Raw genomic sequence first — 13,927 nt, forward strand, 5'->3', positions numbered from 1 at the left:
CATAGTGAGCATATTTTGGCACTATACTGCGCAACATCCCAATTAAAGTAGTTCATTAATATTTTCTTTAATTGTTTATTTCTTGGTCTATATTAACGTGTGTCTGATTCTCAGTGAATGATGAAATGGTTCTGGATACACTTGTTACTAGTGTATGTGAATTACTCGCTGTGACTTTCTTTGAAGCAATACTGAACCCAACTTCCCTCCCTAGTGCTTCATTTTTCAGCTTTGTACAAGATATAACTAAAACCACAGGATTTAAGAAACCATTGTAGAGTTTTCTATTCACCAATTAGTTCTGTTCAATGCCACATGAAAATTCTTGATATTCGTGCAGTTACAGCTGGATGCAGAAAATATCATGTGGTAGTTTTACCATCATATTTGATCTTTTTGCGTAAATATAACTAATAACAACTTATAACTTATAAAAAATTACTTTAATTTAATGACAGTGTTCAAGTACTCACAGGCTTGATGTCCCGATGGAGGAATCCGACCTGGTGGATGCTGTCAATAGCCTTCAAAATCTGCAAACCAAGGCGCAATGTGGTGGAGAGGGAGAATGCCCCTCGTGGCTGAGCACGCCGTAACTCTGCCAAGTTTTTACCCTGCAGCTGCATCACTACATAATTGAAACGATCATTGCGTCCACACCCAATAAATCGACACACGTGTTCTTTTCCTGAAATACAAACAAATGTTGCCTTTAGTTCTATTGCTTGTCTAAGTGTAATTCTGCTTCCAGTCTCTAAGAGTGTTGGGTCAGTGACTGCAAATGTTCAACACCTGATGTCTGGAAGATGGACAGGTCAGAGAAAAAGTAATACCTTTATTGTTGTGAAAAATGTCTGAACACTGAGCAGTACATCATCTACAGAGAACTGCTGAAAACAGAACATTTGCTGAAAGGTAGGTAAGTATTAGGTCTGTTGTCAAGAGTTTGACAGTTTGTAATAGCTGAGATAACTGACAAAAAGAATGCTGTGACTCTTCAAGCTTTCCCGGTGAATGTGTTGTAAATAGTCTTCACAGGTTTTCTTGATGTCTTGGCATGAAGAAAAGCAGAGGGAACCTCGGGACACAGTGTCTACCGCAAGCCAACGCATACAGATCTATATCTGCAGGCCACAAGCTGCCATCATCCTGCACAATGCGGTAGCGCATTACGTACGTTAGGTCACAGAGCACATGTGGTATCTGATCCTGAGAGCCTGTTGAGTAAAATACAACATTTGAAGACAGTGTTCTGACAAAACAGTTATTCTGAGGGACAGATACACAATGCATTCAGGCCCAGGTGAGTTCAATCTATGGAGCAGAGTGAAGACACAAAGACACCCACCACTTTGGCCTTTTTGCTATATTTTGGTGCCACGTCGACAAGAATCGGAAGAGTAGTTGTGCCTATCCTGCTGCTGTTACTGTTTTTATCATCTGTCCAGATATCCAAGCAAGTTAAAGCACTGCATCCAGAATGGAGAGATGCACCAGCCCTAGATCGTATCAGCCCAGAGTATTGGTGCGCTGGCCGGCCTGAATGTGGTTTTTAAGCAGTTTTAAGCAGTTTCCCACATTATACTACGTGAATACTAGGCTGGTACCAAAGTCCCATCTCAGTTGCATGATTTACAAACATATAGAAAATTTGAACAGGTTTTCACACGAATAACACTACATGCAGACAGTTCAGGTACACACATTCTGTCATGGGGGACTAAAGGGGTAGCAACAGGAAGGGCATCTGAGCACCCCTTAATCCTGTGGTGCAGTTGGCCACTGCAGTTGAAAACTGTTAATGTCCTTCCTTTGATATTTTTAGTCAGTCCTGATGTTGCAAATGCACAGAGTTGCCTACAGTGGATGTTCCCTGTTGATGCTGTGCCCTGCTGGTATTTTCAGACTCAGGACTGATTAAAAATGTCAAAGGAGTGACATTAACAGCTGTCCACAGCATTGGACTACTGCTCCACATGGTTAAATTAACCATGCTAAATCCATTAATACTGTGCACACAACGTACAGATGCAGGACAGAGCACAAGAAAGAGGAATATTATTATTATTATTATTATTATTCTTTCCTTTCTCAGACGTTATATCTGGTTAAAAATGGAAAGTGACTCGGACCTTGATCAAGCGTGACTTCCTTTTAACTGTATGGTATATGTTACACTGCATTTAAGAACTTTCGGGTAATTGAACATGTACCAATAATAACAGATTTCTGTAGTTGTATATATAAGTTTGGATGTGGCTGTATCGCATTGATGTACTGGTGGATATTGTGTGGTATGACTCCTGTAGTTGATAGTATAATTGGTATAATGTCAACTTTATCCTGATGCCACACGTCCTTGACTTCCTCAGCCAGCTGTATGTATTTTTCAATTTTTTCTCCTGTTCCCTTCTGTATATTTGTTGTATTGGGAACAGATATTTCTATTAGTTGTGTTAATTTCTTCTTTTTTAATGGTGAGTATGATGTCGGGTTTGTTATGTGGTGTTGTCTTATCTGTTATAATGGTTCTGTTCCAGTATAATTTGTATTCATCATTCTCCAATTCATTTTGTGGTGCATACTTTTATGTGGGAACGTGTTGTTTTATTAGTTTATGTTGTATGGCGAGCTGTTGATGCATTATTTTTGCTACATTGTCATGTCTTCTGGGATATTCTGTGTTTGCTAGTATTGTACATCCTCTTGTGATGTGATCTACTGTTTCTATTTGTTGTTTGCAAAGTCTGTACTTATCTTTTGTGGTATTGGGATTATTATTATTATTATTATTATTATCTGTCTGCAGCTGTGAGGCACAAATTCTCTCAGTAGCAAAAAACTTAATGCATATTTGGGTTTACTTGGGGAGAAATGAATCCTCTTGTCATTGATGAGAATATACCAGTGCTTCCTAAACTGTGGGTAGTGACCCACCTGTGGGTCGCCAGACGTTTTTAAAATAACGAAGTAAAATATCTTACTGACTGAAAATATGAAATCTTATTTCAAGAGGTAAGTTTCATAATCTGAACAGTTATATACAAAATTTTTCTATGCAAGAAACTATTGTGGCCTAATAACATGCTCTGGGTCAAACAAGAACAGCGCAGGTGCAGGACTGATTGATAATAGCGATAATGCAACACCACTTTCCCTTTCATTTGCGACAATGTGACTAATGACTGTGAGAGTGAGCTTTGTTTGTTTTTGGTATAGTGTGTGCATGCGTGGTTATTGTGGCAGCTTGTTTCATTTTATTTCACTAGTTAGGGCAGTTGCCCCTTCCGTTCAATGGCCTCACTGTAGCCTGCAGCAAGAGGCCCTTTTATGTTAAGGTCTGTCTGAAAGCCTAAAGAAAATCATTAATGATGCAGTGAAAATCATGAATTTCATTAAATCTAGATTCTTTGCCATACTGCGCGATGAGATGAGCAGCAAGCACAAAACACTTCCCCTGCACTGTGAAGGATGTTGGTTGTCAAGAGGGAAAGTGCTATCTAGAGTATTTGAGCTTCAAGATGTGCTGAGAATCTCTTCTTGGAGCACAAAAGTACTGCAAAACCTGTGAGCAGTTTCTTGGACATGTTAAATGATGAAAACTGGCTAATACATCTTTCATACGTGGGTGGCATATTCAGTGCTCTTAATAACCTCAATATTGCTGCAAGGGAAGGATGTCCAGAAGTTCTATGTTCAACATAAAATAGAAGCAGCTATTTAAAAACTTGACAGATGATCCACTAAAGTGAAAGAGAGCTGTTTTGATGCATTTCCAATCCACAATGATTCTTTAGAAACACGTGGAATCAAAGTTAACGAGGAAACAGCAGCTGCCATCAAGCAACATCTTGAACTTGCCTCTAGTTTCAGATATTTATTCTGAAATAATTTTACTTGTAATCACTTACATTCAAAGTATTCCTTATTAAACACGTTCATAATTTTCACGTAATTGTTTTTATCCCAATACAGAAAAGTAACAATTAAGTTCAACCACTTCCACTTTCAAAATGATAGTTAGGCTGTCCCCACAAAGCAAACTCAAAAGAATCTGATTTTTTCATGTTACTTCCACTGATAGTTGTTTGCTTATTCCAAGAGTGTTATTAATACTGATTTCTTGTTGTAGTTATTACTTTCCAAGACTTCCTGATGAACTGCTATGGATAAGAAATCTGTTTGAAGAGGACAACCTTAAAAAGTTAAAACTGTCACCATCTGCGGAAGACTCCCTGATAAAACTATCATGTGATTCTTCCTTGAAAATTTTATTCAAGAATTAAGCCTAATCTTATTTTGGATCAAATTAAAGGGAGAGTGTCAAGTGTTTGCAAACACAGCTTTGAAGGAACTAATGGGATTCACAACTACTTACTTATGTGGAATGTGATTTTTTTAGCTTGGATTAAAAAAAAATATATATATATATATATATATAGAAACAAACTTTGCACATAAAACGATTTGTGACTAAAAGTAACAAGCTTCAATCCAGATATAGAAAGTGTAAGTGTCATTAACACCAAGACTAAACAATACCACAAATCTTATTAATTTCACCATTCAATTTATCTAAAAACAAAGACGATGTGTCTTACCAAACGAAAGCGCTAGCAGATCGATACACACACAAACAAACACAAACATACACACAAAATTCAAGCTTTCACAACCAATGGTTGCTTCATCAGGAAATTAGGGGGAAAAAAAGGATGGGTATACACTCGCGCGCGCTCACACACACACACACACACACACACACACACACACACACACACACACACACATATATATATATCCATCCACACACACACAGACATAAGCAGACATATTTAAAGGCAAATAGTTTGGGCAGAGATGTCAGTCGAGGCGGAAGTGCGGAGGCAAAGATGTTGTTGAACGACAAGTGAGGTATGAGTGGCGGCAATTTGAAATTAGCGGAGATTGAGGCCTGGTGGATAACGGGAAGAGAGGATATATTGAAGGGCAGGTTCCCATCTCTGGAGTTTGGATAGGTTGGTGTTAGTGGGAAGTTTGTCTGACATTTGGCATGAGCCCCAAAGGCCTCACACTTAAAAGTTCCCATCTCTGGCTGCAACCCTTCTTTCCATCAGTCCCTATGCCAGTTCCAAACTGAACAATCCATTGCCCTCACCCACCTAATCCTTCACCTACACATCAACTCAGCCAATGAACACACCCGTCAACTCCTATCCTTAATAAAAGTCCTCAATCTTTCCTCTCCCACATCCACAGCGGCTGTTCATAGCATCCTCCTACAGGCCAACCGCAAATTAGAACAGCATGCCACCCTCAACCTCAAAAAACTATCCAATCTCCTGGTTTCCTACCTCCGAAAAGGCAACTCACTCACCGGAAAGGCAACTCACTCACCCTTCAAAACTTTCCAGCAAACCTCAACCTCCTCCCATTGCACACAAACCCAGTCTCTCCCACCTACTCAATCTCCCACTTCCAGCTCCACTCCCTCCAAAACCTCAAAACTCCAATCAACACAATCTGGACCCACAACACCCTAATTCAGTAGTTAACCTTTCCTCCAAACCTCTCTCCCAATCCGAAACCTCTGTCCTATCCAAAGACCTCACCTTCAGCCCCACTCCCAGATTCAACTAAACAGCCCTCATCAAAGATTTACTGTCCTACACTCGTACTCTCTGCTAGAAATATCACTTTGCCACGAAGAGAAATGATCCTAATCCTACTCCTAATGTTCCAACTCCCCAAGATACTACCCAAACTGAACCCTGCCTGGAACAGTTCCGTCCTCCGTCACAGTGGGACCCATCTCCTCTTCCTCAAAATCACCCTTTCCAAACCTTCCTGGAATTTCTGACTTCCAGCCTTGCCTCTCAGTCCTCCTTAAAAAACCTTAATCCTACTCCCAACATCACCACTGCTGAAGCCCAGGCTATCCGTGATTTGAAGGCTGACCGATCCATCATCATTCCTCCGGCGGACAAGGGTTCCACGACCGTGGTACTTGATCGTCGGGAGTATGTGGCTGAGGGACTGCGTCTGCTTTCAGACAACACCACATAAAAAGTTTGGCAAAGTAATCCCATTCCTGATGTCCAGGCAGAGCTTCAAGGAATCATCAGAACTTTAGGCCCCCTACAAAACCTTTCACCTGACTCCATCAACCTCCTGACCCCACCGACACCCCGCACCCCTACCTTCTACCTTCTGCCTAAAATTCACAAACCCAATCATCCCGGCTGGCCCATTGTAGCTGGTTACCAAGCCCCCACAGAACATATCTCTGCCTACGTAGATCAACACCTTCAACCCATTACATGCAGTCTCCCATCCTTCATCAAAGACACCAACCACTTTCTTGAACGCCTGGAAATCCTTACCCAACCTGTTACCCCCGGAAACCATCCTTGTAACCATTGATGCCACTTCCTTATACACAAATATTCCGCACGTCCAGGGCCTCGCTGCGATGGAGCACTTCCTTTCACACCAATCACCTGCCACCCTACCTAAAACCTCTTTCCTCATTACCTTAGCCAGCTTCATCCTGACCCACAACTTCTTCACTTTTGAAGGCCAGACATACCAACAATTAAAGGGAACAGCCATGGGTACCAGGATGGCCCCCTCATATGCCAACCTATTTATGAGTCGCTTAGAGGAAGCCTTCTTGGTCACCCAGGCCTGCCAACCCAAAGTTTGGTACAGATTTATTGATGACATCTTCATGATCTGGACTCACAGTGGAGAACAACTCCAGAATTTCTTCTCCAACCTCAACTCCTTTGGTTCCATCAGATTCACCTGGTCCTACTCCAAATCCCATACCACTTTCCTTGACGTTGACCTCCATCTGTCCAATGGCCAGCTTCACACATCCGTCCACATCAAACCCACCAACAACATGCAACAGTACCTCCATTGTGACAGCTGCACCCATTCCATATCAAACGGTCCCTTCCCTACAGCCTACACCTTCGTGGCAAACAAATCTGCTCCAGTCCTGAATCACTGAACCATTACAGCAACAACCTGAAAACAGCATTCACATCCCGCAACTACCCTCCCGACCTGGTACAGAAGCAAATAACCAGAGCCACTTCCTCATCCCCTCAAACCCAGAACCTCTCACAGAATAACCCCAAAAGTGCCCCACTTGTGACAGGATACTTCCTGCGACTGGATCAGACTCTGAATGTGGCTCTCCAGCAGGGATACGACTTCCTCAAATCCTGCCCCGAATTGAGATCCATCCTTCATGAAATCCTCCCCACTCCACCAAGAGTGTCTTTCTGCCGTCCACCTAACCTTCGTAACCTCTTGGTTCATCCCTATGAAATCCCCAAACCACCTTCCCTACCCTCTGCCTCCTACCCTTGTAACCGCCCCTGGTGTAAAACCTGTCCCATGCACCCTCCCACCACCACCACCTAGTACAGTCTTGTAACCCAGAGGGTGTACACGATCAAGGCAGAGCCACATGTGAAAGCACCCACGTGATTTACCAACTGACCTGCCTACACTGTGACACATTCTATGTGGGAATGACCAGCAACAAACTGTCCATTCGCATGAATGGACACAGGCAGACAGTGTTTGTTGGGAATGAGGATCACCCTGTGGCTAAACATGCCTTGGTGCACGACCAGCACATCTGGGCAGAGTGTTACACCGTCTGGATTATCTGGATACTTCCCACTAACACCAACCTATCCGAACTCCGGAGATGGGAACTTGCCCTTCAATATATCCTCTCATCCTGTTATCCACCAGGACTCAATCTCAGCTAATTTCAAGTTGCCGCCACTCATACCTCACCTGTTATTCAACATCATCTTTGCCTCTGCACTTCCGCCTCGACTGACATCTCTGCTCAAACTCTTTGCCTTTAAATATGTATGCTTGTGTCTGTGCATGTGTGGATGGATACGCGCGTGTGCGTGTGCGTGCAAGTGTATACCTGTCCTTTTTTTCCCCCAAAGGTAAGTCTTTCCGCTCCCGGGATTGGAATGATTCCTTACCCTCTCCCTTAAAACCCACATCCTTTCGTCTTTCCCTCTTTCCTGACAAAGCAACTGTTGGTTGCGAAAGTTTGAATTTTTTGTGTATGTTTGTGTTTGTTTGTGTGTCTATCGATCTGCCAGTGCTTTCGTTTGGTAAGTCACATCATCTTTGTTTTTAGATATTTTTTCCCACGTGGAATGCTTCCCTCTATTATATTATCACCATTTAATTTGCATGAAAAATATTGTTTCTTTTCATTAATTATGTTCCCTTCACCATTTTCAAAATTATTACTCAGCAAAACATTTTTTCATACAATACTAAGTTCAGTTTCATATTATATATAATTTTTATATTACTATTAATTACTGCGTAGTGACTGCAGTGGTACATTATACATATGTATATACCGGGCCGCGAATATGTTTCCAGAAAAATAGTGGGTTGCCTTATAAAAAAGTTTGGGAACCATTGGAATATACTATACACTGATTACACAATATATTAACAAAAGAGTTCTAGTACACTGTGGCATAAGAGAGATGAATACACAAAGAATTCTGCTACAAAACATGTTAGTAGCACATGTTCAAGCCACGAGTTCTAGTAACACTCATACACATGCAACAGTAAATAATTGGTTACGTTTATTTGAAAGAACAAAATAAATTCACAACATATTCATTTGTGTGTGTGTGTGTGTGTGTGTGTGTGTGTGTGTGGGAAACATTGTTCAGCAGTTAATAATAATTTGCAATCAAAGATAGCTGTCCTTTCTAATGCACTGTGACATATCAAATAACCTCCGTGACACATTAACTGAAACACTCAACATGTGACTGTGCATGTGATACAAGCTGATTTATCTAAAATTATCATTATGCTCTTGGACTACTGTCTGTTAGTGTGTATCACCTACACAGCTGTTGTTGCCTTCCAACTTTAATTGCAAACTTAAGTAATGGTGTACTATGCAAAATCTACAAATTTTAGTAAATGATCACGATAATATCTTCCCTTAATCTAAGCTTTTTTACTGGTGTAGTATAAATTGTTCCTTAAAATAAATAAATAAATGAATGAATAAATAAATAAATAAAAATTGCACGAATTACTTTACTTCCTTATACTGATAATACAGGGTGTAACAAAACAAAACAAAACAGGCAAACTTCAAGGGACTACAGAAAGTGTTCTGAGGAGCAAATTGATGACAGAAAGCCATGCCTGGAAATGTCATCTGATGACACTACAGGCTGACAATCTTGCAGTCTCCAACACCTTCAGATAGGCCATCCCTGCAACAGCTGACGTGTCTGTGGTTGTAACACTTAGTGGACTCTGCAGTGTCGTCATGACACGTGTCAATTTGCTCAATAACATCTTACACGCATAATGATGTCAGGTTTATTGTGAAAAGTTCTGCACGTGATCTATCAATGTAGAAACTCGAGATCTCTACCAAAAAGATGGCCTACCTGAGCATACAGGACCGTGCAGATCTGACACTGTAGTGTCTTTGGCTGATGTTTCTGAATGTGGCTTCCAGTTCTCGATTTGTTCTTCGAGACACCGTCTGAAACCCTCCGTAGTCTGTCAGTACTCTTTTGTTACACCCAATATATTTAGAAGACTGCTGTGCTAAAATACTAACTGATCACATTTATTGTATACTGAAACTGAAAGTGGTTTACCAAGGGCATCAACTGTGGATAAAGAAACAATGTAGGTAAATGTAATACACATATTAAGTTCGCTACCAATGCTAATACAACACACTATTCTATACCATTTTTTCCTCCAAATTAGGTTAAACATATCATAGTAAATGGTCCAAACACTATTACTCTATTAAACTTGAAGCAATATATATGCAGGCAAAGCACTATTAAAGTTGAACACCAAATCAACAACAGAAAAACAGCAGAATGCAGACAGAAGAATCATTCAAAAGTAGGTCCGCATAGTGAGCAATGAAGATTGCTGCCAGATGAAATGGTGTAGTGGCAAAGTGAATCACTGATAGATTCAATGTGATAAAGCAATGTTGCCTTTTTCTGCCATATATCAAGACAGCCAAAAACTAGGATAGTGAAACAGCTCAGCACCCACTTTTGTAACAATAACACCAGGTTTCAAAGAACTCCAGGCTGATTGAGAAGAGTTAATTATAACAGTGCAACAAATTGAAAAAGAAAGGATTTAAATCAGAGAAGAAAAGACATTTCTGAGTAACAGTGACATGACAACTAAAAAAGAACATTCAAATGGAAACAACACGCCATAACTGATGAAGAAGAGGTAGCTAGGTCAGGAAGAATGAAAAAGTTTTGGGAGTAGAAGGGGAAGCCGAAAAGACAAATCTCACTCAAGTGCATAAGGAGCAAAACAAGTGCTTGAAATGGTTCAAATGGCTCTGAGCACTATGGGACTCAACTGCTGTGGTCATCAGTCCCCTAGAACTTAGAACTACTTAAACCTAACTAACCTAAGGACATCACACACATCCATGCCTGAGGCAGGATTCAAACCTGTGACCATAGCAGTAGTGCAGTTCTGGACTGAAACGCTTAGAACCACTCAGCCACAGCAGCCAGCTATAGTGCTTCATTGAAGGTGTAAAACAAAGTATTACTGATGGAGATTGTTGTGTTTGTGCAGCCTTTTTTTCTTTTTCTTTTTTTCTTTAAACGATTATTAAGTCCTCCACAAGACATTTAACTCAGTGCCATTGCTATGACTTCCATACAAACCTTGCAGCTTCTTCAGTACGGCAACTTCCATTTTTAGTACTTGCTTTGGTTGCCTGGCAGATTCCACCTTGAGGGCAACTTGTTCTTTGGTAACCAGATCAAGTCCCTCATAAATCTCTCCAAAGCCACCCCCACCGATCTTGCGAACCTATTCAGAAAGTGAAAAAAGAAAAAAAATCATCAATGTCAGAAAACAGAGCGCAATACTGCGCTGCCAGTGGTAAGACCGATTCAAATTACACACGGTTAAACATCTGGGGCAAGCAACAAATTTTATGCTAATTAACAAAAAATACAGTAATAAATCATGAGGTAATGTGAATTAAAGAAGTACACCTGCTCACAAATTGCTGAAATAAATACAACTGCAGAATGACTAATAGATACATGAATTCCAAAAGAAGTTCATTTAGCAGGAGTGAAAGGCAAGTAGTAATTATTGAAGGTGAAGAAAGAGGTGATGAAGAGAAAAGTTACTCTAAGCACGGAATTAGTGGATGAAAGATCTTTAACATGCATTAGCACAACTACGCAGAAATTAGATTTAAATTTTTTTTGCCAAACCAAACATAAAAGTCTTTGTCTTTTATCATGCCACTCTAAGTGTTTACCAGATATGAAGAGTGCAACCATATACTGATCAGATTGCTCCTTCCAAAGAGAGTATTTATGTTTCATGCATAAAATTACAATGTATAAGCATGAGCTGATTGTAGTGCAGTGTTTCTTTTTATGGATGATGACAACCTAAATTTATAGAAAGAAGACAATGAAATCAGTGACACTACATCATAGCCCCTCCCCTATCTACTACACCTCCTCCCACAACATGTGGACAAGCTCCACATGTTGCAAAGGTTGCTTCAACTATGGTGCAGAAGTTTTGCTGGGAACCCCTTACACTGTTGAACACATACGTGCTTTTCCAGCAGCACAATGCATGTCCACATAAGTCTGCTGCAACACACTACGCTCTTTATGGTAGACAATAATTGTGCTGTCCAGTGAGATAACCAGATCTCTCAGCAATTGAGCACACATGGGACAAGATGAAGTGGGAAATTACTGGCTCTCTGCAGCCTGCATGAACCATTGCTGAAATACATCAAAAGGCACAAGCTGCCCACAACAATCTATCGCAAGATGTCATTCGGCACCTTTATGAGCATTTTCATGTAAGAACACATGCCTGTGTTGCTGCCAGGGTGATTGGGGGGGGGGGGGGGGGCAAGGGAGGGTGCACTGATGTGTATTGATGAGACTGTCTGAGCACCTCTACTGTGATGTTATGTTTCATTTGGTCTGGATTTATCATCATATACTCCTGGAATGATAAACTACCGGTCACCTCACAAATGTCCTCATTCTTCAGGGTGTCACATTTTGTTCCTTCCAGTGTATAAGAAGTGCATAAAAACTGGCTTGCAGATTTCATACAGAACAAGTGCTACAAGACTGCCTCCCTCATAGATTCATAAGTAGATATGCATTAAATAAAACACACTGTGTAAAATATTCACCTGCACACACTGCAAACCACTGAAGTGTGTGACAGAGGGTACCACATGTTAGGGTTATCCCCACTCCAGGAGTGTCTAGAGTCTGGGAAGAATGACTACTTAAATGCCTATGTAAGCACTGCAATTATTCTAATCTTGTCCCTGTAGTCTCTATGGGACACATATGAAAAGGGAACAAAGAACATCTGTAAATTCCTCACATAATACTAGTTCTCAAAATTTTGTTAGGAGGATTTTGTGGGGATAACCAATGTCTGTCTTCAAGTGTGTGTCAATTCAGGTTTTTTGATGTGTGTATGGTGCTCCCCCAAACCAAACGAACTTGTGACCATCTGTGCAGCCCTTCTTTGTACAAATTCAATGTCCCCATTAGTCCTATTTGTTATGGACCCCCCCCCCCCCCCCTTCCTGTCCTTCAATAATACTCTAAGATTGTATGTAAAAGTGATTTATAAGCAGTCGCCTTTGTAAACTGACTGCATTTTCCCAGTATGCTGCAAATGAACAGACAACTGCCAGCCACCTTACCTACAACCTACAATTCATACCATGTGATTGTACCATTTCATATCGCAGCAAACTGTTACACTTGGAGAGCAGGGGTGGGGGGATTGGAAGAAGAGAGGCATACAGCAAAAAGAACAGGTACTCCATCATGGTTGGTTGGTTGGTTGGTTGGTTGATTTAAAGGTGGGAGAAGGGACCAAACTATGAGGTCATCGGTCCCTTGTTCCTAACAAAACAATGCCACAAGTGTGAGAATAAAATGGACAAAACATATAGTGCAAAACAGAAAGAAAGGAAAAGCCACAGGAATGAAGGGAAGGCAACAAACACTAAAAGAAACAAGAGAGGACAAGAAAACAACAGAGAAACCCTAGAAACAGAAGAGAGTAAAACATGAAAGCAGATTACAGGAGCTGGCCAACTACAAGAATAAAAAGGGAAAGCCAGCCACTCTGGCACACATTAAAATCTCTACCCTAAAAGCACTAGGGGGGAGGACACAGAGGGACAAAGGACATGCGCTAAAACATACATAGGAGCACAAAACCCACTCTCATGTCTAAAACGCTGCTGCGGAGGCATTGTCACCCAACAACGAAGACAGGGTGCTGGGAAAGTTAAAAGCCTGCCGCAGAGTGGCTGAAAGTGGGCAGTCCAACAAAAGGTGGACAACTGTCATTTGTGAGCTACAGCGATACTGAGTTGGGTCCTCGTGATGGAGTAGGTAACCATGGGTTACCCACATATAGCCAATGTGGAGCCGGCAGAAGACAACTGATTCCCTGTGAGAGGCCCGCATGGAAGACTTCCACATATTCGTAGTCTCCTTAATGACACGCAGTTTGTTGTGAGTTCTGTTATGCCATTCCATTTCCCAAAACTGGTAAACCCTGCAGTGTAAGACAGAACGCAGGTCAGCTTTGGAGACACCTATCTCCAGAAGCGGTTTCCGCATCGCCTGTTTGGCCAGCCTGTCAGCAAGTTCGTTGCCGGGGATTCCAACGTGTCCTGGGGTCCACACAAACACCCCGGAATGGCGGGACTGTTGCAGGGCATAGATGGACTCCTGAATGGAAGCTACCACAGGGTGGCGAGGGTAGCACTGGTCGATAGCTTGTAGGCTGCTCAATGAGTCAGTAC

General features: G+C 41.4%; 1 protein-coding gene across 5 annotated transcripts in view; it reads right to left on the reverse strand.

Moving 5' to 3' along the window:
* LOC126284389 (tau-tubulin kinase homolog Asator-like) overlaps positions 1-13,927 on the reverse strand; it is a 556,186-nt gene that overhangs the window by 102,101 nt on the left and 440,158 nt on the right. For all 5 annotated transcript variants that reach the window (XM_049983277.1, XM_049983281.1, XM_049983279.1 and 2 more), the window contains 2 exons: positions 10,761-10,908; positions 474-688 (listed from right to left, as the gene is read on the reverse strand). In XM_049983277.1, coding sequence (XP_049839234.1) covers positions 474-688; positions 10,761-10,908 — 363 coding nt within the window. The remainder of the gene's footprint in view (positions 1-473; positions 689-10,760; positions 10,909-13,927) is intronic.

Source organism: Schistocerca gregaria, chromosome 8, assembly GCF_023897955.1.
Source record: "Schistocerca gregaria isolate iqSchGreg1 chromosome 8, iqSchGreg1.2, whole genome shotgun sequence".
In the NCBI taxonomy this organism is placed as follows: domain Eukaryota; kingdom Metazoa; phylum Arthropoda; class Insecta; order Orthoptera; family Acrididae; genus Schistocerca; species Schistocerca gregaria.